Genomic DNA, 23,209 nt, shown 5'->3' with positions numbered 1-23,209 from the left:
TTTGCATGTGTAATTCTCTTATTGGTTCATTTCATACTTTTATGCAATATGGAGATAATGTTTGCTCCTGTTCAGGTCCATCGCACAAAGAGAGCAAAGAAAGGGATAATGGGGGACAGAGATGGCAGCACATAATTGCCAGGATTACGCTGGCTCATAAAGTTTTCCCAGGCATTTGCAATTGTGTTTGCATTTCTCTTCAATATCGGGGGATCCACAAATGTTTGAGTGGAATGGTGGGGGGCAGAAGGAAATTGCTATTTGCTGATATCGTTTATTTAATATTTAATTGAATCCATGCCGAGTCGCTTTTTTTCCATTAACAAACGGCATGTCCCGTTTCACTTACCGCACTCATCTCGATAGTGCCCGTGCCCAATTGTCCTGCGAGTCCTTTGCGGGACATTAGTCCCGGCTTATCGGTCTATTTGGGTGCGCAAATTGCAGATGAAATTTTCGAAAATACCTGCACTAAACCGAGCTCAACCACCGCATGGTATTCGAATAAATTCCCAGCGATTGCTATCTGTTTTAGCGGGTTTTGTACGTGCCGGAGACCACAACAACCACTGAATCATTTTACTTTCAAACCTCTATTATGCAATGTCAGAGCAGTAGCCGCTTTAAACCGAATATATGTATATGGAGATTGAAAATAAAATAAATTAATAACTTCTAGTTAAAGATGTAAGCCGCATCCTTTGCAGCGGCCTTTGGGGGCCCGAGTTTATTACTCAAAGGAATTGGATGGGGCCCAAAGTAGCAGCGGATGCCCATAAATATATCATGAAATCAAAAACTTTGCCACAACTTCTACTTCTGGTTGGCTGCCACTTCTTTTTGATTGGTGGCAAAGCCACCGCACCCAATACATACACGGGGAAAAAAGTTTTAAACTTTTAAATAGATTTAATAGAGCAGGAAAAATAAGTTTTAAATTCTTTTAACTTATTTATATTTTAACAGAGCTTTGTATTTGTTCTAGTTATCAAATTTCTTTGTCTTATATTATCTTGTAAAATTTTTAAAAATTTAAAGATAGCCAAATTCCACATTGTTCGAATTATCAAAAAGTGATTTTAACATAAATTTATCCTTATTTCTGGAGTTTATATTACCAACGGTGAAGTACAAATCTTGATTAAATTTATTGTTGTTTTTTCCTCTGTGCTTACACCCACTGGACCACCCTACACTTGCGTGTAAATGTGTGGGGCAAAGTGCTGGCCACACGAACAACAAGAGTAGCAGAATTTGTAGCAGGAACAGGAGCAGGACCAGTCGCTCAAAGGAGCAGAGTAATGCGTTTCCGTTTCCGGAGCGGGCTTCATGGCATCAGCTCCTTGCCTTTCGCCTTCCCTCCTTTCCTTTCTTGGCCCGTGGTGCCAGTCAATTCAATAAAACTTGTGTCCATTTCATTTAAAATTCTCTGTTCTATCTCTGCGGTGTGAACCCGGCGTCTCCACTCCTCTGGTCCTGCCTCGCAAATTAATGGTGTTAAAATTAGTGGCTCAGACGGAGTGGCTGCCCGCATCCTCGCTCAAACTTTGCCATCTGCCCATGACTCTTCCTCCGGTGGCACCCTCTTCTATTTATTTAGTTGTCACTCTGTGAAAATTATGCCGCCTGGCTTTTTTGCTCCTACGACACGTGTAACTGGATCTTGGTTCTTTCGGACCATCTTACACACCCACCCGGCAAAAACTTTTTCTCCTTAAAGTTTATACCTTAGACCAACTTTTTTAAACTTTTCTCCTTCACTCTGTATTTTCAGGTGCGATTCAGGAGCGTCGTTTTTTTGGCATCCTCCGCTCGGCGAAAAGGAAGGACGGTAAGTGGCCGGGTGTTGCAAAAACGAAGCCTCGATGGAAAACCGAATATTTCCCTAATGAAACCAATTAAGCAAACAGCAAAATGGCCAAAAATTGTGGCTGGAAAAATGAAAAATCAAAGGCTAGACGAAGGGTAAACATGGCAGAGAACGGGTGAAAGTGGGATAAGCACGGTGAAAGGATTGCCTCAATTACGAAATGAACACACAAGGGAAAAGTTCGTCGATTGTCGGATTTTACACATTTAAATGTCCTGTGGCTGATTGAAAAGAGCTTAAACCAGTTTAAAAGTTTATATTGAAGGGGAAAGTTTATATTATAGGTTGCTTTTAAGTACGATTTAGAAATTTAATAAATTTTAATATGTTAACAGTATAAGAATATAACTGACATTTTTAATTAAAAAGTCATTTTCATAATAATTTATAATTGCATTATAATCTTCCGTCAATTTTACCTTTTTCGAAAAGTGAAATGATAGTTTGACATTAAATGTTGGCATTAAAACCCTGATTTTTGGGTGGCAAGAGGACATGTTCCACTTTGGTGCAAATATAGATTGAAAGCTTTCCTGAGCGGGCAAAAGCCATTTGCCAAAATCAATACATTTATTTAGACCGCAGGCTGGAGAGTGAAAAGCAAATCAAATGCTGGCAAACGACACAAAATGTATTTAGCATTTGGAGGCATTGTCGAAGCGGCCAAATATTGTAAAGGTAACTCAAATAGCCCAATCCCCGGCCCATCCAAAGTACCGGACTTGTTCTGGGCCGACTGCCTATTTGGTTTTGGCCAAATCGTTTTACGCTTTGTTGCCGCCAGCTATTCGCCCAGCCAGGATGCAAATATGTGCAGAGGCTTAACGTATCCAATAAAGCCAGGAAATGACAGACATACAGTAGAGGGGCACAGGCACACAGGCGAAAGCCGAGCCACTGATGGACAAAGCTCTGCGGACTCAGTTCGTCATCAGTGGACATAAGCAGCTCAGTGGCTCATACAGAGCAAAAAGGATTTCGGCATTAAATGGCTCTAGTTTTTTAATATTGCCTTCCTTTTAAATACATTTTTTCTATATAATTATTAAGTACAAAAAATTAAAATAAGTTCTTAGGCTACTTAAAAGGAGATTTTTGGATTTTCTAGGTTGTCAGAAAGATTGAAAGTAAGACACAGCCTTTAAAATATACATGATATGACATTGTAAATATTTTTAAATTGTTTAATTAAACTTGTTATATTGTTGTACTTAAGAAACATTTAAAAACTGTCAATAAATTGCTAGAGCTTAAAATATTATTTATAAGTGCTTTAATTAATCATGATTCATTAGTGTTATTCGCACCCAAAAATTTCTCGCGTGCAGTGAGCTCAATGTTTAATCCGCTCAGTTGATTTCGAGCCTTTACCACGTGTCCAGTGGATTAGATGTGGCTCAGGCCCAACAACTTCATCTGTTGCGTGAGGGGCTTTAATTCGTTTCGCGGCAACAATGTTGCCAGTGCGGCGGTGGTGCGATTTATATCGCTGGCCTTAAATGTCATTACCAGCTAAATGCCTTTAAATAGGCCCCATCCATTCGGACTGAGCAGTTGGCGCCATCCGAAAGTGCGACCAGTGAGCAACGACCAGTGACCACCGACCACCGAACGGCGGCCACCCGTCGAGTGTCTTTATAGACTGGGATCGGGTTTTCCTCGTGGAACGGTCAGACGCATTTATCATCCCGACCTGTGACGCGCTGTCGCCTTCAATTACACGCAAATTATTCTGCGCTCAACGAACGGCGGCACCTGTGTTTACCTGGCCTCGCATCTGAATGGAGAATCTGCACTGGGTTTATCTTTATTGGAGCCATCTGTCGGAAAGCAGAATGGGAGGCCAGTGATCAATCTGCCTTGTGTCAGGCTCTAGCGAACTGATGCCAATCTGATGCTCCAGTTCATAGCTGTTTCTCTGGCAGCGATTAAATTGATTGATCAATAGGTGTTTGGAAAAGGCGGATTAGAAGTTATGCCAAATTGGATATTCGAAAGGTGATTAAGACAAAGTGCAAATAGAAGACCTGAATTGTTACGAATATCAGGTCCTTACAAAATCTTGAATAATATAAATGATTTTAAAATACTTCTTAAGCTCTGATGATTAGTCAAAGTCATAATTAAATTTGTGGCTTTTTAAAGTCAATGATTTCCCAGCATTTAAATTGGCAATTTAATAAAGAAGCTAAACTTGTCTGGCCATTTTATTCGAATCTATGAGTATTTCCATTTACTTCATTCAGCCGCTTCTCGTTTCTTTTAATTGTCCACTAAAATATGCCGCATGCCCGAGTCGAGAGCTATGTAAATACTTCAAGTTTTCCTCAAGTGCGCGACTGCAGCCAAGATGTTCAAGTCTTTTCCTCTGGACCCCACCAAATCGCACCCTCTTTTTGCGCCCAGCCCACTGCTTTCTAATTAAACAATACAAATGCGAATTGGTAGCCAAAAACAAAGACACAAATTCCGAGCTATAGGAATTTGGCGGTGTCGAGACTTGGGCTTCGTCAACAATTGCGTAGTGTAAATGTGGAGAGGGGATCACTGTTGCCTGGAATTTTATAATTAATCGGTGGGGATTTTGCACACGTCTCTTTATTCACAACCAGCCATCCCTTAGGTCTACAAAGTCGTCTAACTCCTCGGCATAATCCTCGGCAGTGCCACCTTCCTCGCCATGTCGCGAGTAGTGATTAAAAATCATGTCCCTGGCCGCCGGTATTACCTTGCCGCTCTCGCATCCGTGCATGTCCTCGTACGTGATTTCGCCATGGCCCATTCCGCCCAAATCGTAGCTCCCGTGGCCGCTGATTCCTCCATGGCCACCTCCTCCTCCGGCTCCACTTCCTCCTCCTCCCTTGGCTATGCCACCTCCGTGTGTGGAGAAGCCAAGCACTTTGTACACCGTTTGCTTCACACCACCTCCTCCACCGCCGCCATGCGATCCGTGGAGCACCTTGTAAACGGTGTGGGTGTGATGGTGCGTCTTCACCTTGACCGGCACGTGGATGATGAGGCGCCGGTGGCCCAGGCGCCGCGCCTGAATTCCCGTCGCTAACAGCAGGAGCATTATGGCAAGGACTTTACCAGCCATCGAGGGACTCCTTGATGACATCTTTTTGGGTGAAAATCAAAGGGAAGGAAGTGTTAAGTGTTCTATTCCTTGGGGGAAAGTGCTACAATTGATAGTAATTGAAGGAAACACACATTGGAATGTATAGGTCAGGAAATTGAATTGAAACTCAGGAAAGATCCTCTGGGTTAAAACGTTTAAATTTTAATTGTATCATTTAATCAAAAATATTATAAATTTAACACCTTACACAACAAATTTTAAAAAGACGCTTTAAGTTGAAAAATGTAAGATTGAAAAATTTAAATATTTTTAGATAAGATTTTTTTTAGTGTAGTTGTTAATTACATTTTTTTTTTAACAAAAAGTTGTATATTTATAATTTTGTTTAAAAGAAATTTAACACCTTACACAACAAATGTTAATAAACTGCTTTAAGTTGAATAAAGGTCACAAAACTATTTTCAATAGGTCTGATTTTAAGTTGACCAAAATGGTCAGCTTTAACTTGACTCACTGTAGTCATTTTGTTGATGTAGATGTTGTTAATGTTCCTGTTGATGCTGGTTAATAAGGTCCTTTAATTAATCCTTTAGTTTGTCCACTCCGACCACCGAATGGCGCGCGTTCGCTTTCAATACTGTGTGGGCCGGCTGATATGGATGGGGCTTTTATATTGATGCGGTAATCAAGTTCAGTGCACCATGGCCGCATGTGGCGTACTTATGGAGTTCCCTCTCATCCACCTATCCATCATTATCTTCGTCGGCGGCGGTGTCGATTGCATTGCAGCCTCCACGGAGCCGCAACATTTGCATGTGCAGCACCACAGTCGCGTCCAGAGTTACGTGTGCCTAATTATTGCTTACAGCTTGTTGCTTGTTGCAACACTGAGAGAAATACCGTAATATTTATTTTACTAAACACCAAATATTTATTTAAGGTTAAAATACAAAATCTAAGATCCACGTGCTTTCTTTAATTTGGTTTTTAAGGCATAAGCTTCAGTTTATAGAAATATTTTATTTTTAGTTTAATTCGATTGACAAATATTAATTAAATTTTTCTTGTTTTAAGAAAATAAACGTACAAAAAGAATGCTCTGGATTTTTAAAAATTAGACATATAATGAAACGGATTGAATGTATAAATATAAATGTAAATATTAATTACAATTTTAGCATATTTTAAAACAGATAAAACAATATGAAAATTTTTTATTATTCTTGTAATTTTTTCTCTCAGTGTGTCCCTTGCTTGGGGCGCGGTCACTGCTCAGTAGAGCGTTTGAAGTATTTTGCGCCAACAAAACAATTTTCGCCACAGCCTCTCTGCTCCTGAATTGTTGAATCGGAAGCGGCGTTTTGGTGACTGGCTCTGGGAGCCTGCAAAACGGAATTACCATTGCCATTCATGGCCACTGGAATCTCACATACGCCACCGCTCAATTTTCAACCCAATCCCATATAAAAACTATCTAATCCGACGCGCTTTGTTCAACATTTTATGCAACGCCGCGAAATGCGGAAAAGACATAGATTCGCTCGTGTTTTCTACTTAACATTATTACTTTAATTACCCGACAAGCATGCGAGAGGTGGCCAGGGGCCAGTATTTAATTCGTTGCGTATTAAATATTCGTTTCATTAGCATTTGCCAGCGATCGATTTCATTTACATACGTAACTTGGACAATAGCTCACCTAGTTTACGGGGCGTATGCGTAACATATCACTAAGCAAATTATGTTTGTATTATTATAAAAGCATGTCTTTTCCATATTTATTTAGAAATTTATAAAGGAATAAATAACACATGTTTAAATTAAAAGATTTCGAGTTCAATTCTCGATTATTTAATTAGCTATTTATAAATATCCCCCGCTATTTTTTTATTAGCACAGTTTTTTTTTATACTGGCACTTTCCATTCAATAAATCTTAAGATTTTAATCAATTAAATTTATAATTGGCAAGCAAATTTATGGTGGCAAGCTGCTCAGCAAGGGCCATAAAATTATTACCATTTTACGACTTTTGGAAATTAATTGGAACTTGGCTCATTGCGATGCATCAGTAACTACAACTACATGTATGTATGCAATCCACATGCCTTTTCCTCTTTATATGGATTTAATATCGCGCACAGAATGTGCACTCGTAAAAAGCCCAAGCACACTTACGCAACAGAATGAAAATCCAGAAGAGAAGAGTTCTCGGCCCACCAGCATATGGCTAATGAAACGTGGCCCGAAAGTTTGTCCGTCGGGCAGATAAATTGCAGTAATAAGTAAACTCTGAAATGCGTTGTGGAAGACGTGCGCCATGAATTCTATAACTTTATGGCAATGGCCCACTCTAATTGTCCCGAAACCGGGTCCCTTCAGGAGATTGGGGAAATGAAGATTCTCGCGAGCTCCTTGCTGCCACCTTCACCTCTTTACCTTTTTATGCCCTGGTAGGGTATTACTAGATACCTCTAAGTTGGCTCTGAACCTAAGCAGGCATCTGAGATCTAAGAAAATATGTTCTCTGATAAACTAAAAATATTTTATTCAAAACTTTAAAGCAAAGATGAAAAAATACATTTAAAATACCACAATGATCTGATGCAAATTAATTAAATCGGATTTTTGTTTCAATTTGGTTGTAATTCTTTTAGTTTACGATATTATGTTACGATTCATAAAATTTTTTTTTGTATTCTCTAAATTTTTCATAGACAAACTATAAATATTACATTTTGTGTCGAAAGAGAAAGTTAATGATCGATAATATATGAGAATAAATTAAAACGTTTCTCTTTTTCTTTCAAGAAAGTAAAGACTATGTAAGCATTATCACTGTTGAAAGTATTTTTTCAAAAGGGTATTTTCTGTTTCCTAGTAGGGGATAACCTTTTACAGCTTCCCCAAAATGTTTGCCCTGGCGTAGTAATAATTTTGATCAACTTTTATAAGCGGCGTCATCAACCTGTGTGTCAGGGGCGTCGAAGGGTGTAGGAGTGTGTATTGTGGGGATGGGTGTTTGGGATGCAAGGGTCTTCTAACAGCTGCAAGAGCTAAGCCCCAAGTTTTGTTGTTGCTGCTGCTTTGGTTGTTATGCCTAGCCATAAACTGCATGCGAAATTACCAAAAAGCTCGCACACACGCCTCGAACACACCCACAGTTTGTTGGATTTAAGGGCAAAAAGTTGCTCATTTACAGCAATCTGGTTGCGAAGGATAACGAGGGGTGACTAAGGGGGCAGCCTAGAGGATGCTGCTAATAAAATGAGAGTCGAGGCGCTAACAAGCCGCAGCGGACCGAGGCGGAGTACGGTAGCCAGAGCTCCGGAAAACCCGAAAGGCAGTGAAACTAACCCAACCAAGCAGAGTCGTAAATCCTGCCTCTGCTGCTCTGTTCTGCCTTCCCAAAAAATACAACCCACAAACCCCTGAGTCCTGCCTGCACTATCCCAACCCGTATCCGGGCTAAGCAAACTCGTAAATTTGAGGAAATTACAACATGAAAGTCCTGGCCGGCAATGCGCGACTCTAAATTAAATAAAAATACACGGGGAGGGGTATTAAAATGGTTGCACCGCGGGAAATTAAAAGACCCCGTTATACAAGAAACACTATTTTAAAACAAGACATTTTTTTTATTATTTGTTTTGAAAATTTTTTAGGCATTAAATGTAGAAAATTTATATGAGTTTTAATTTTATATATTTAAACTTACCATTATTTTATTAAGTACCCCATGTTTATTTTGGAAAGCATAGTTTTCGCTTTTTGAAAATAGAATTTTCAACTCATTTTTAAAATCACATACAAAAAAAAAAAGAAAAATGCATTTTCTTTCTCTCATTAGAAAAGTAAATGATTATAAAGAATTGACCACTTAATTTAACTTTTGAAGACGACATTCGTTAAAAACAATTTAAAAGATCATTAAAAAAAATTTCACTTTTTCACTTTCGTTTGATCATAAAAAAATTGTATTTATTTATTTATAATTTGATGGAAGTTGAGTTTGGCGACTGGTTATTCCCGGAAATCAACACTTGCAGTATTAAATTGCGGCCAACTTAGCATCATTATTAAAATTATCTTTACGGCGAATTGGAACACGGCGAATTTGATCGCGATACTTGTGTGTATGTATTGGTGCGAGCAAAGATGTTAAAACGAATTTTAAACACTAAAATTTAATAGTTTTTTTGATTTCAAAGGTTGCACAACCTGGATAAATTGATTTTTGACCGATAATGCTTTGACTTGATGTAAAGTATACATTTTGTAGTTGCTTTTTAGATAGGAAATAATTAAAGTATAATTAGCAAACTGTAAAAGCTGCCCGAGACTTTTTTGTAAACGCAGAGTGTTTATTTTCTTTGTTTTGCAAATTTCACTTAGTCACAGGTGTTTAAACTATTATATTCGGTGTTTAATTGGCAAAAATTCAATAAAAATAAGCGTTTAGAAAATATTTGCGTCCGACGGGAAAACGAGCAAATTGCAAATGACAGCCAATTGAGAGAGGAAGAGAAAAAAAGAATCAGAATCTAACGGAACAAGGATCTCTCTTTTAAAGAGAACTTTTAATAGATTTATTTAACGGTAAATAAATATATTGCAACTTCTCTTTAAAAGAGATTACAAAAAATATTTCAAAAGCTCACAAATATTAATTAAACATTAAACAACATAAATTAATCATAACTGGTGGTTTACCCTGCAGGGCATGACCAATTTTTTCCAGTGTCGAAGGGTGTTGAAAGGGGAGGCCTAGAACAAGGGAGCTAGTAAAAACTTTCCGCACCTGTTGGCCAAATTCGCACTATGAACAGGAGGGCGGGGAAGGAAAGGGGCAGTCCGAAAAACCTGGCGTTAATTAAAGCTGCAACATAAGCTCTCGTAGGACATGGCCCACTGATCCTGGTGGATTGCCGGATTTCTGAATTGAATGGGTGGTCGGGTGGTGGTGGCCACTCGGGAGTTCAAGTGGGTGGTTGGGCTGGGTTGGGTGGACTCTATTGCCCGCGCAATAGAAATTCGAGGCAGCGGCAAAAGTTTCGCCATCCGGTCGAGATTTATGTCAAACTAAAGCACTTGATGGCAGAATAGTTGGCATTTAATGGCTGCATAATTGGAGTTTGTTTGGAAAGTGCCGTAACTAATGGGTCACGGTTCTATGCGCCGAATGGGCGGCAATCCGTGGGCGTAACTCCAGGTTAATGCGAACAAATTGCCATTTATTTGCGGGCAACTTTGCTAAGCCACTGTCTCACAGGTGGAAACTTATCTAATGGCCGTGGACAGGCTTCGAGTGGGGGAATTAGTATAACTCAATTTGTGCTGTCTCGCAGGGGGACACATTTGAAATGTTTCTAACGCCAAAAGTTGCACTTGAATGGGTCTTTATTGGAGCTACTAAATACCAATTTCTATATATTTTTACGATTTTTATGATTACCGATAATGGGGAAATTTTATTATTACTGTTGTTATTTTGTAATTGTAATCTATGTATCATAATAATATTCGCTTCTCTAAATCTACTACAAATCTGAAAGCTTTAAAAAAATGTTTTTTTTTTCATGTTTTCTATTTGATAATTTGGGCACTTATAATATTTTTATTTGCTTACGTTTCTAGCAGAATGATGATGCTTGCCATTTAAAAATAATATTAGTATTATTTTTAGATTAACAATTTATAACTACATTTTTAAAGGCACTTAACATTAATATTTATATTATATAGCTTTACTAATTTTTTATTATTTTATTCTTTCTACATGGGTTTTTAAAAGAGTTAGACTCCGCACCCACGAAATAGATTTTGTGCTTTTAAAACGTTCGATATTAACAATAGACAGTATACCATTTAATGGCAAAGTCAGCTCCCGCTAATCTGAAACCATCCTCATTGGCCGCCTTTCCTTTCGTTCCGTTCGTTCTGGCCGGGAGTCAAATGTGGCCCAACTCAAACGGCCAAACATCAGGGCCACCTGTGCATGTCCAAAAAGCCAAGTTGCACAGGCCCACCCAGTCGAGGAACTAAGGAATGGAGGAGCTGCCAGAAATGGCCTCCAGCAGGAGAAGCTTGATATGGCTTAGAATGAAGAAGGCGCAGCAGCAATAAATTTCGATTACATAATTTGTAAATTGTTATAACCCGGCGAAATTACCATGAAATCTTTGGCAAAGCATTAAAAAATATGCCACTTCTGGGCAGGAGCTGGAAAAATCTTTGCTGGCTGCCATTCTGGTTCTGGTGGGTTCATAAAGTTTTATGGTGTTTGAGTGCGGAGCATCTGAGAAACAATGAGGCCTTAGCTTTGGGGTTCTTGATTTGACTTTCGATTTGGATGTGAGCTGCTGCCTTGCACTTCCTGCTTGGGTGGGCGCGGCCCAGGTTACGCATCAGCGGGCGCAATTTCATAGATGATTTCTGTAATGCCGCGATTAGGTTTTATGCCCCGACCATTTGGGACTCAGCCTCTGGAGGGGCTGCCTGCCACTGCCATCCCGCTGTCCCGCCTAATTAATGGCAAATTGAAAGAGAATCGTTTATCTGGCACTTGCTATCATCGAACTGGGGCCGAGATTTGGCTCCCCGGAGTCTATGTTGGCCATGGCCCATAAATCAACAGCCAATTACAATAAAAATTTATCATGCACAATAAAAGCGAGGAAAAGAGCGGCAAAAAATGACGTAGAAATAATTTACATGGCGCATTTTTCACATTTTTCAGCAAAGGAATTTATAACAATGTCCCCAAAGGGACCTACATTCACCATTACCCATTTCCCTGTTCCTGGTCGAGATGGAAATTTTTATAAAGCACGCGGCGTTTCTAAGGAAGACAATGAAGGACCCGAGCTCCTCGTTCGTTTTCAGCGATTTGCAATTGAGGGATTTACCCCAGTGGATGGCTCTTGAAGACATATTTCCCGGAGAGGCCAAAGTGCACTTGCTCCAGCTGCTCCAGGAGCTCTCCATTTGCTCCTCAACAGGTCCATCAGCGAGTTGCAGATGGCAGATCTCGGCCAGCAAATCAAAGTGCGTGCCGCGTGCTTCCCGTTCCGGCAATTCCTCGGGTTGGGTTAGGTCCGGATCTCGACTCCGGAATTGGTTTGAGTTTCACTTTCGGGTTCAAAGTTCTAGCTGGCAGAGAGAGTGCTCCCCCATCCTTCCTGTATTTCAATTTACATTCCGCCCGCAGGACTTATTGCTTTTTTCGCTTTGATCTTCCCCTTTTTTTTGGCCAAGAGCAGCCACCCAGCCACTCCCCATTTCCACCAGCTCGACGAACTCATGGCTTTTTATGGCCAAGTCCTTTGACGCTTATCGTAGCGGTTGGCGCTGAAACTGGCACCAGGACCCAGCCTCAAAAGGGGGCCACATTTGTCTTCTCCTTACTTTTTTTTTTGTCTTCGTCGGCCCAACAATAGTAGAGAAAAAGTTGAGCACTTTTGCGAACAAAAAATTCACTGGAAATGGTATATTAAAATCATATTTTTTAGAGCCCAACAGAAAACGTTTAATTTTGTTACTTATATCTAAATATCTTCCATATTAAATGTCTGGCAATTGAAAAATAGATAATGTCTTATGTCCATCAATTAAAACATAGATCAGGAACAAAAACAAAACGTATTATTTTTTTGACTGTGCTTTAACAACCTCTTGTCCATATGTATGGAAAGTACTCCAAGTTGGTCATAAATACGCACTTGCCAGGAATTGTTCGCCTATCCTTGGACATGCGGGCATCGATAGGACAACAAGGACATCTTAGCTGGTCCTTTTCACATTTGAATTTTTGTTTTGGTCAACAAAAAAAACTGGGGTGAGATCAATGTTTGTCAAAGCGACTTGCCAAAGCATGACAATGAAAATGGAATTTCTTTAACCTCCTTTGAAATAGCTGAATAGTGAATGAAAATAAAAATAGACAACTATTTTTATATTCGGCACAAACAAGACTTTTTTCTTTACTATTTAATATAGAGATCATTATTTCTTCAGTTTAATTTGATCCATAATTGGCAAGTTCCAATATATTATAACGCCCACGCCTAGCAAACCTGAGATTTCTTTCACCTGCAAGAGCATGGGACTTTCATTTCCGCACCTCCTCAAACATTTCGTGTTCAACAGCCCGGCCACAACATTTAAATTTATTAAGGCAATAAAATGATATTTTTGCAGCCTCAGCCAGCGTGGCTACAAATGGGCTCATAAATATTTAAAACCGCTTAAAACACGCACGAAAACCAAAAACCTAAAGCTAACAAACGTTTAATTTTATTGCCCTGGCCAGCGACCGTATCCCCCAATCCAAATCCCCTCCTGCTCTCATAAAGGGCTGCTCCTTTTTGACGCAGACAAGTCGATAAAAGATTTTAATTCACTTTTGATCGCGTTCGGGAATCGCACCTATTCAAATCTTTACCATTTCTTGACCACCCAAATGCCAAGGGTCTATTAAAATGTCATAAAACCGGGCTTAAATAGTACTGCCAGCCATCTCCATCGGCAGCCACATGATCACCCAGCTAATTGAAAAGGTAAAAACTGAAATTTGTGTAAATTATTATCAGCATAAATTAGCCATTTGATGACTGTGCAGTGGCAGGCATGTTGGCACCTGGTCACCTGGCCACCAGCTATCCAGAAATGGGTACCTATCCATGGCCTGTCAACAAGGACTTGGCATCGCATGGGACTAGCTGCGTTATTGACAGCAGTGTTGTCTATAAACATAGCTGAATTGGCAATCAAATTTGCATAAACGACACTTCATTTTCAGTACTGCAAATTGTCGAACAATAATTCAAAATCATCTTTAAAATGTTAATTAAGGAAAGCTAAGAAAAACGTGTTTGTTTTAAATACCTAATGATTTCGGTATTGAAAGTCTATAAAAACACTTAGAATATGGTTATTTACTATATTTTAACTAATTATTATTATTATTATTAATTTAATAATAAAAAGTGCAGTTAAGTAAATTATTATTACCATTACCTTCAATTTTCAAAGGTCTATATGCTTAAGTAATCAAATAAATATTAAGTTTAAAGTTTCCTAAAAGGAAAAAGATCTTTTTTGTTCCAAAGGTTCCAAAAGTGTATGCTTATAACATCCTATAAGTGTTTTAAGTTAGTATTTTGTAAAAGTTTCCTATCGCAAACACCAAATTTGGCGTGAAACCCGCTGAAAAACCAACTCTGACTGTTGCACCTATTGACAATCTGACAATCAAGCAAGTTTATGCCGCATTTTATGGTCTCCGTGGAGCAGGGCCAGGTTGGTGGTCATTTTGAAGACTCTGGACCATTGGAACTTGGTGCTGGTTGCCTGGTGCCTGGTCGTGTCCTTAGGCCCTGGGTGGGTCGTTAAAGTTTTGACGACCCCTCCGGAAGCGTTTTAATTTGTTTTGGCACCTCGGCTAAAAGCTAAAAGCTAAAAGCTGGAAGCGGATCGAAGCTCGATTTTAATTAAGTCTCAACGAAATCAGAGTTTTATTTATATGTCTGCCGCCTGGCGTTTTGTTAACCCATTAGCGGCGACAACGTTTTGGCCGGCCACTATATGTTTGCAGTAGTGGCCGTTTTACAGTTGTCTGGCCCGCAGCACAAGAAAAGAAAAAAAAATAGAAACACTGGATCTGGCGGGGATTGAGGGGTCAAATCGGAGGAAATCGGAGGCAATCGGAGTCCGGGGAGAGAGTGGTCCGTCTGAGGCGCTGCCATGTTTAGTGGCAATTAAAATGTTTTTATCTTATTAGTGCGTCTTATCTGCGGCTGCCATTTTAAGATATATGCGAGGGACGTGCGCGAAACGCCGACCACAACAGTTATCGATTGTGCAGCATCTATGGGGCATCTTGCATCTTGGGGCAATGGATGTAAGGAAAAAGGGGGGTGCCAGCCATTTAAGCCAAGAGATTAAGCTTTATTGAAAAATTTCTAAAGTTCTTCTAGAGATTGTTCTGACCAGGTTCCGCTTGCCTTCTAATTTCCCATATCTAAGAATCAGTTAAATTGTTATAGGCTGACTGGAAAATTTCTAAAGATCCTGAGTTTGTTCTGATTTTCTAATTTCAAGGATCGAAAAAAGAGCAAACACATTTGTTATAACACTAAATTATGACTTGAAACATTCTTTGGTGTTTTTACGTGGCAAGTATTGATTACAAAACATATCTTGAGTCATATAAAAATAACAAGTCAGTAAATGGTTTTAAATTGATTGTAAAATGTCTACAGATCCAGGGTTTGTTAAGATTTCTTAATGTGCCTTACTTTTTTAAAAATTTAAAAAGAGTTTGGTAATATAAATGACTCAAAACATTGGCAGAGTGATAATTTCTTGTCATAAACTATTTACCAAATTTAGTTTGAGTCATATAAAATAAACAAGTCTATTTAAACATTTTTCGACATGCTTGGAGTTAATTAAATAATAATATCTATTCGATTTTTCCGAAAAGCAAATACTTTTTATAAAAATCGTATCTTGTACCCGTACTTGAAATAATATTTTAGACCTCATCAAGATATATATTCAATGTAGTTGAAAAACTTGGTTGAAACTTCCTTTTAAAATATTCTGTATATTCTGTAGCCTTTGTTGACTTCTGGCTAACACCAGTAATTGGGTATGCGATCTCCCGAGCCTGGCAGTTAATCACATGCAACACCAATCAATTCCAAGCGCCTTTTAAGCCAGCGGGCCAGACACAAATCAATCGGCCAATTTGCACGCTTCGACATTTCTCGATTGAATTATTATCACCAGAGTGGCACTGGGCCAGGCCAGGCCAGCTATTGGTAGCTCCAGAGACTGTAGTATGGAGTCCGGAGAATGGAGTCTGGAGACCTAAGTTCGAACCCGCTCCGAAGGATGACAGCTGTGCGGTGGCTTTGACTATGCCCCGGGAAGGTGGAACCCGGTCCGTTGGCCACGACCACTATGCCCCAGTGGCCATGTTCATGTTGGGCTCTTGGTCTGTTGGTCTGCTGGTCTGTTCAACCATATTTGCAGCAGGCGGGCCAACAAGTTGCAAAACAAATTTGTCAGAGTGTTGACCATTTTTGGGCAGGCATTGCAAGTTTGGATATGTGATTTGTGCAATGCGTTGCTGATGTCGATGTTGGCTGGTGTTTGGCTGGTGTTGCTGATGTAGTGGCAATTGCTATTGCTGTTGCTGTAGCTGTTGTTGCCGGGGACGATGGTTCCGGCGCAATGTTGTCATTAGCTAATTTGGCAGCCGTCTGCGTTTAATTAGAGGGCCGCCGCGGAGCTTCGACCCGGAGCAACACTTTCGATTTTCAGTACCCCTGTGCTGCCCCGTGATCGGCCACGCCCTCAATCTGGCCCTGCCCCGCCCCTCTTCGATCCAAATGCACTTTAAAAAAATGTTATATTCAAATTTAAGGAATTTAGGGCTTGAAAAAAAATGCTTTAATAAACAGAAAAATGTGTTTTCTCTTTTTGAAAACATTTCTGTTAGGAAAGCTCTAAAGTAAACTGGGTAAATGTGTTAATTGAATAAAAACAGTAAATTTATTCGTTCGAATTCGTGCAAATTTCCTGATTCCCATTTAAATGTTGGGTTGTCGTTTAGAGCGCCTTTTCAAAATGAGTAAGTCTTTAAGGGCTTTGTCTTTAAGCTTTCTAATTTTAAGAGTGAACTATATTTTTCCTGAGTGTGCCAGGTGGAGATCACGTCTCACGTAGAGGCCATTAAACGCCACAGCATCACGATCGAGTTGAAGCTGGAGTCGGAGCAGGATTTGGAGCTGGGTTTTTGTTTTTTTGAGCTGAAGCTCCATCTGGAGCTGGGAGTCGGTGGAGCTGAGTGAATGACTTTGAGCTGGCCTGTCGTCACACCCCCATGTAATCCTCGCACGATCTCTGCGCTTGAACCTTTTTTGATTACGGACGGGGCAACGGAACCGCCGACCGCCGACTGACTGACAGACCTATCCACTCCGCATCCACCCCCTTCCCCCTACTCTGCAAAATCTTGCAAAGGTCGTTACAGTCTCATCGCTGCCGTTGCCGCTGGGCCCGCAGATTTAGCCAAGTCTTGGATCTTCGCTCAGGGCTCAGGGCTCAGGGCCTTGTCCTTTCTGCGCTTCATCAGAGCTTAGTTATGATCTGAAGTACCCTTACCAACATTGTGGGATTACTCAATTTTGGTTAAGGAATCATTTAATTAAAGAACATTTCAAAAAGTAAATTTAATTAAATTGATCAATTTCCTAATTTCCTGAATTTAAATGCAGTGATTGAAATTGTTCCCTTTATCAAGTTCTTATCATTTTGTAATATAGAAATTAAAATTCAATTAGGTTTCATTGATGATCTCTTCAATAAACATTCCTTCTTCATAGCCTTAACTATACTAAGATCTAGACCAATTTTAAATTATACCAATTAAAAAGTGTTTAACATGCATTCCTATTTTCTACTGATTTTCCACCCATAAATATATTGCATTCCAAGTGGCCATGTTATAGTTTGCCACAATTTGTCAGCATATAATTGCAATTTCTCTGGCCATAATATCAGGTTGGTTAGAGTGTACACGAGTCTTTTGTATACCCCGATCAACCTAAATTTTCTCTTTTCATTGAACATTGTGCAAATGTGCTAATCCGAAGAGGCTGCTCAATGCAATATTTGGTATTTTTGAAATACCGTCACGTTTCAACATTTTACTACTCACTTGTGGCACGTTGTTGCCATTGAGCATATCAGTTTGGAATTTTATTGGCCACGCTTCTTGCCTGCGTAGCTCCGCTCTTTTCCCCATTCCATCTGAGCATTCAACTTCATCCTCAGCCTCATCCTCATCCTCACCTTCGCCTTCGCCTTTGCCATTTGGAGCTGGCTGATCTTGGCCTTGATAGCCGCATATGAAGGCGGCCACAAACCATTCCCCGTTTCCTATTCCCGATCTCCGTTTTCCATTCTCCACTCACCCGGCTCCTGACATTTATATTGGCAAATATTTTAAATATTCCCTGCTCCCCGTGTGGGAGTCGTCTTCTTTTTGGCCGATGCTTCGGCTTCGACTTCAGGTGTCGTTATCGCGTCTCAATGGTCTTTACAGATGGACCCACAGACCTGACCACGTCATTGTTTCTGAATCGGCAGACTCTTAACTATAATTGGAATTTTTATTGTCATGTGAAGTCTATGAGGGTTTTGGTCGGCAGCAAGGGGTTCTCTTTGGATCAACCCCTTTTGGGGTATAAATGCCTTGCAGTTTTAATTAAAAAACGGTTCTTTAAGGCACTTCCTTTGAAAGCATAGGTTATTGAACATGTAAAGAAGAACAGTCTATATTATAGCTTTAAATAGCAACCCCTTACGGGAATAAATGTTTTGTAATATTAATTAAAAAAGGTTTTTTGAAAGAGCATAGATTTTTTATACTGGTTTACATAATTCACTCTAAAAAATTGTTCTTGCTCTTGCTAGCATCTGCACATAAGACTTGCCATTTCATATATTAAAATAAATTCGGAAAATAGTCAAATAAAAATGTTTAATATTTTCATATTTAAAATAACTAAAAACCGCAATTGATTGAGTACAAAATATTTGAACCAGTGTACTAGAAAGTGTATAATTTAATTTTAAACCAATGCTAGCAGTATTTCTCTGCTTTTTTCATATTCATACTAGTTTTAGTTTGATAAAAGCTTAACAAAAATCCTTCAACAAATATTTTTCACCCCCAGCTGTCACATCCCTACCCACGTACCGTCAGAATGGTGGCGATGCCCTTCCCACCGCTGCTCAGCCTGAAGAGGGACTTCAACTGGGTTACGAAGAAGCTGGAACTGTAGGACTGCAGGCTCAGCAGAACGACTACGTGCTTGAGGAGTCGGCCCTGAGAGTTCCGCTCTCGCCGCCACCCAACTATTGTCCTCTTCCCTCAACCCCACCACCCAGCTACACGGAGAGACCAAGGTCGGGTCAGGAACGAAGGTCCCACCAAGCAGATGCAGTGCATCCGGCCACACCAGCACGTGTAGTGGCAGTCCCACCATCAGGAGCAACTGCTGCAGCCAGTGAGTTAGCAGCTCGTCAGCAGGCAAGAAGACGACGGCGACTAAGGGAACTCCAGCAGCAGCAACTGCAATTTGCATCCAGCACAGACAGCTCCAGTAGCTCCGGATCCAGCTGCTCCGAGTTGGGCAGTGGTGGCAGTGCCACCAGACGCCATCGTCGACGCAGGCGCGGATTGAGAGGTAGTTACTAAACCTTTTACACTGCTTATTATACCCGTTACTATTAAGGAATAATGGAATTAATGGACATCTTAATGAATAGCTTTCCATTTTAAATGACTTTGGCCAAATTGGCTTAGATCATTTTTAAGGCAATTTGCTCCTAAACATACAATTAGACTAGATCCATTCTTAAAGAAGATATTACGAAAGTTTTAATTATGACGTCACAGCAGATTTGTTACCTCGCTTTTAGGTTGTAGTGTTTAGAATTCTGTTCGGCAGATGGCGCCACTCAAACCATTTTGTTTTCTGAGTAACGGGTATCTAGAAGTCTTGTTTTTTTGCTTTTGCTTTGAACCTTTACTTATGTTATCTATCTCTACAGATGCCTATTGTCCGGATCTGTTGCACGCCTGCTCCCTGATCCTCCAGCAGCCCGGCAGCAGTGACAGTTCCGTTGGAAACTTCACGGCCACGCCCCCGCCCCCAACGACAGGTCCGGCACCTGGCCACCGGGATCTCCGCAATCCCGAACCAGAGGAAAGCTTTGAGTACAGCTCGGACTATGTGGAGATCGACGAACTGCTGCCACTAGTGGCCGGCGGGCGAGCCAAGAGCACTCCGCAGCTGGCGATGGGTCAGAACCTGAGCCTGCGACGGCCGCGCATCTCACTGACCTGGGTGCTCCGAGAGCAGCAGCAGACGCAGACGGCGCCACAGGCGCCAGCTCCACCAGCATCACCGCAGAAAGAAGTGCCCAAGGAGTCGGCGGATGCGCAAGGGGATCGCAAGGAGAACGAGGTCTATCTGTCCGCCCGGACGGAACCCGTGCCCACCCAGCTGGATGTCACCAAGAAGCGGTACCGGGTCAAGCAGCTGCCAAGTGGCGGTGAGCCACTCAATGGCTATGCCACCACGCCCACCGCCCACCAGGCTCCGCCCAACGGTCACCTGGCCAACCAGAAGTTCTTCAGCAATCAGAATCTGCTGGATGTCTCAAGGACTGGTTTGAGTAGTGCTCCTCCAGTGGCCGCCGCCTCCACCAAAGAGTTGCTCTTCGTGTGCACACCACAGAGGGCGCCGCGCAGCGATAACCACAGTGAAGCCCTGCTCCTGGCCAGAAAGCGGAACGAGATCCGCAAGAAGTTGGCCTCCCGCCTGCAGCAGGCCAGATCCAGTGCAGGCTCGCAGGCGGGCGATGGTGGTGGTGCTGAGGCCAGGGGATCGGCAACGGGGGCAGAGTCCCTGAAGTGCACCTCCTACTCGGAGCCCAGCTTGGTGGCTGCCTCGGAGGGAGGAGCAGCTGCCCCCCAGCAGCAGCGGCGTCATAGGCATCGCAAACGCCGTGATCGCAATCGGGTGCAGCGCTTTGGCTACGAGATTCACAACGTGGATGAGTTTCTCTCCCGCTGCTCGCTGGCCACTCCGGGCAATATACCCGTGGTCCTGGCCACGGCAAGTACCCTCTACCAGACGCGACCGGGTGGCTATCAGCTGGAGATCCCTCTACCCCTGGGCATGGTGGTGAATGCGGTGTTCAAGAACCAGAACTGGCTGTATGTGCAAACACCCCACGCGGAGGAGGGTTATGTGGGCTATGCGTGCTGTCTGCCCCTGGGGATTCTGCCGCAGCAGGCGAGGAACGGATCGAGGAACACTCCCTGCTGGGAGTCCAATGCGGATGTGTTTCCCCGTCCGTGTGGCAACATGACGGATTCGGAGAAGGAGATCCGGCTGCGTGGAGGCACCCGTTCCGATGGCGCCCGCACTCCACGCAGCAGCTCCACCAAGGCCGCTGAAGATCAGATCCTTAAGATCAGCGCCAGCACCACCACCACCATTAACAACAACAACAACCACAGCAACAACAACAACCAAACAAACAATGGTAAAAACACCTAGTATATCGCTTTGATTGTCATCGCTTGAAATTTAAAATGGTTTTAAATATTTGAAAAATATATTTAGTTTAAATTTGACAATTTTGATATATTGCCGAATAGATTTTAGTATCTTCAAACTTAATTTAAATCTAAGCAACATTAAATTAGAAAACTAAAACTACTAATTCAAAGTAGATTTTCATATCTGAGTATTTAATTTTAATTAAATTTAATAGGACCCACTTTATATACAATACCATTCACATTAACAAAAATATTTTAATATTAAATCATGGAATGCTTTATGCTGTATGAATATTATGATTTTTATTTCATTTATGTTTATGAAATATACATTTTTTTAATCAAAATCCAGATACTTACTATTATATTTTTTTTTAACAGTGAAAGGTGGGAGCACGGCCAGCTCCGTGTACGGCGAACAGCAGGTGGACAAGCTGTATCTGAGGGCTGCCTCCAAGCCGCGCCTGGTGGAGAAGGCCTACGCCCAGTTGCGTTCCACGCGCCAAGTGGCCGCGGCATCCGGTTCCGCTTCGGCCAAGAGCGGCGCCTCCCAGGATGAGTATGTGACCCTGCAGCAGAAGTCCGTCAAGAAGCAACCGAATGGAGGTACCCATCTGCATCAGTCACAGCAGCCGGCGGTGGCGTCGAGGCGACTCTCCAACGTGTCCTACATCACCAACGGCCAGAATGGCCAGCATCTGCATCCAAAGTTGGCGCCTCTGGTGCCGCCACCCTACGAACACAAGCCGGCCAAGAACCAGGCGGAGGCGGAGGCCACCTTGAAGGCCCTGCGCCGCCGCCAGGAGGAGGTGGGCCAGCGGCAAACTCTAGTCGCCATCAACACGGACTACATCACGGAGAGCATCGCGGTGCACAAGGGCGAGATTGTGACGCTGTGCGAGTGCCGCGAGTCCAAGGACCAGCGCCAATGGTTCTACATCCGGACGCGGGACGGACGCGAGGGCTTCATTCCGGCTGAGGTGGCCGGCCATGGCTACCTGTAGACCTCCATCCGCCTAAAGTTGGGTCGCTTTGGGTCACTCAAGGGGATTCTAGAAGCCGAAATCTATGAACACTGCCAAGTGGCTTTTCTGAACCCTTTTTCATATCACCTTAATTAATTAATTTTTAATTTTTAGGATTTGTATTCATAAGTACAGCTACGGTCAAAATAATAGTAGTTTATTAGCTTATGGAAAAGGCAAATTAAAAAGTTTGGAAGCTTCTTTTGAAAAACTTCGTACTATTTAAAAAAATAATTTAAAACTAAACACTAAACTTAAAAATCTCCATTTATAAACAGTGTTCATTTTAAAATATTTATGAAAATGTATAACGGAATTTTTTTTTAAATTTTTTTTAAGTAACACTTAAGTTATTAGAAACTTGTTTATTCCTATACAATGTCCAGTAAAAGAGTATATTTAATTAGCTTTAAATGCTTTACTGTCGTTTACACTTTAATTTTTCATTGAGAAAAAATTGTCTTATGTCTTAAAGTATTTTGGACTACTATTATTTTGACCGCAAATGTATATTTTTCCAACTTGTTGGTAAATCAAGGAAATTATAAAAATATGCTGTATTACTGGGTATAAAATCATAGTTTATCCAAAAGATTACAAAAAAAGGATTCAATTTCTATAAGTTTTCCAAAGTTTACTTCCATTCTTTATCCCAAAACGACCCACCCAACCCAATCCAACCCAGCCCACCCTAATATCAAGTCAAGCTCTAAATTTAACTCAATTATAAGTATATCCATATTAAGCACTTATAGGCCAGACATTCCATTCGCGATCCTTAGTACGCTTCTAGTTGTAAACTCGTATCGGTGTCTGTAATTGAATACTTGTATCTGTGTATGTGTGTGCGTGTGGATCCTTCGAAGGATCTTGTATTTATCTAGCCTAGCATTACGAGTAGTCTATGTAATAGAAAACTTGCTCAACGAAAATCAAAGAGGAAAGCGCAGACGGAAACTATTTATAAAAAAAATTACTGTACTTGATGCTTCTACTAAATAACATTAACAGACATTTAAATAAATATATGAAAGTCAAATTATATTTTTGTAATACATTTTTGGAATTGGGAGGGAAATAAAA

At 41.2% G+C, this 23,209-nt stretch overlaps 2 protein-coding genes across 2 annotated transcripts in view; one reads left to right on the top strand and one right to left on the bottom strand.

Moving 5' to 3' along the window:
- Window positions 1-23,156, top strand: part of LOC108146165 — a 49,619-nt gene extending 26,463 nt beyond the window's left edge. The window contains exons 2-5 of the mRNA XM_017272061.2: window positions 1,775-1,831; window positions 18,700-19,212; window positions 19,580-21,082; window positions 21,483-23,156. Of these exons, the coding sequence (XP_017127550.2) occupies window positions 1,775-1,831; window positions 18,700-19,212; window positions 19,580-21,082; window positions 21,483-22,105 (2,696 nt within the window). The 3' untranslated portion in view covers window positions 22,106-23,156. The remainder of the gene's footprint in view (window positions 1-1,774; window positions 1,832-18,699; window positions 19,213-19,579; window positions 21,083-21,482) is intronic.
- Window positions 3,196-5,730, bottom strand: LOC108146168 (cold and drought-regulated protein CORA). Its single transcript, XM_017272063.2, has 2 exons — window positions 5,464-5,730; window positions 3,196-4,988 (listed from the first exon to the last, which is right to left on the bottom strand). Exons 1-2 carry the CDS (start codon window positions 5,470-5,472, stop codon window positions 4,473-4,475), a joined length of 525 nt encoding a protein of 174 aa, XP_017127552.1. The 5' UTR covers window positions 5,473-5,730; the 3' UTR covers window positions 3,196-4,472.
- Window positions 23,157-23,209: the final 53 nt, after the last annotated feature.

This window comes from Drosophila elegans, unplaced genomic scaffold, assembly GCF_018152505.1.
Source record: "Drosophila elegans isolate 14027-0461.03 unplaced genomic scaffold, ASM1815250v1 contig_208, whole genome shotgun sequence".
In the NCBI taxonomy this organism is placed as follows: Eukaryota; Metazoa; Arthropoda; class Insecta; order Diptera; family Drosophilidae; genus Drosophila; species Drosophila elegans.
This window is presented reverse-complemented; position numbering and strand designations above follow the sequence as displayed.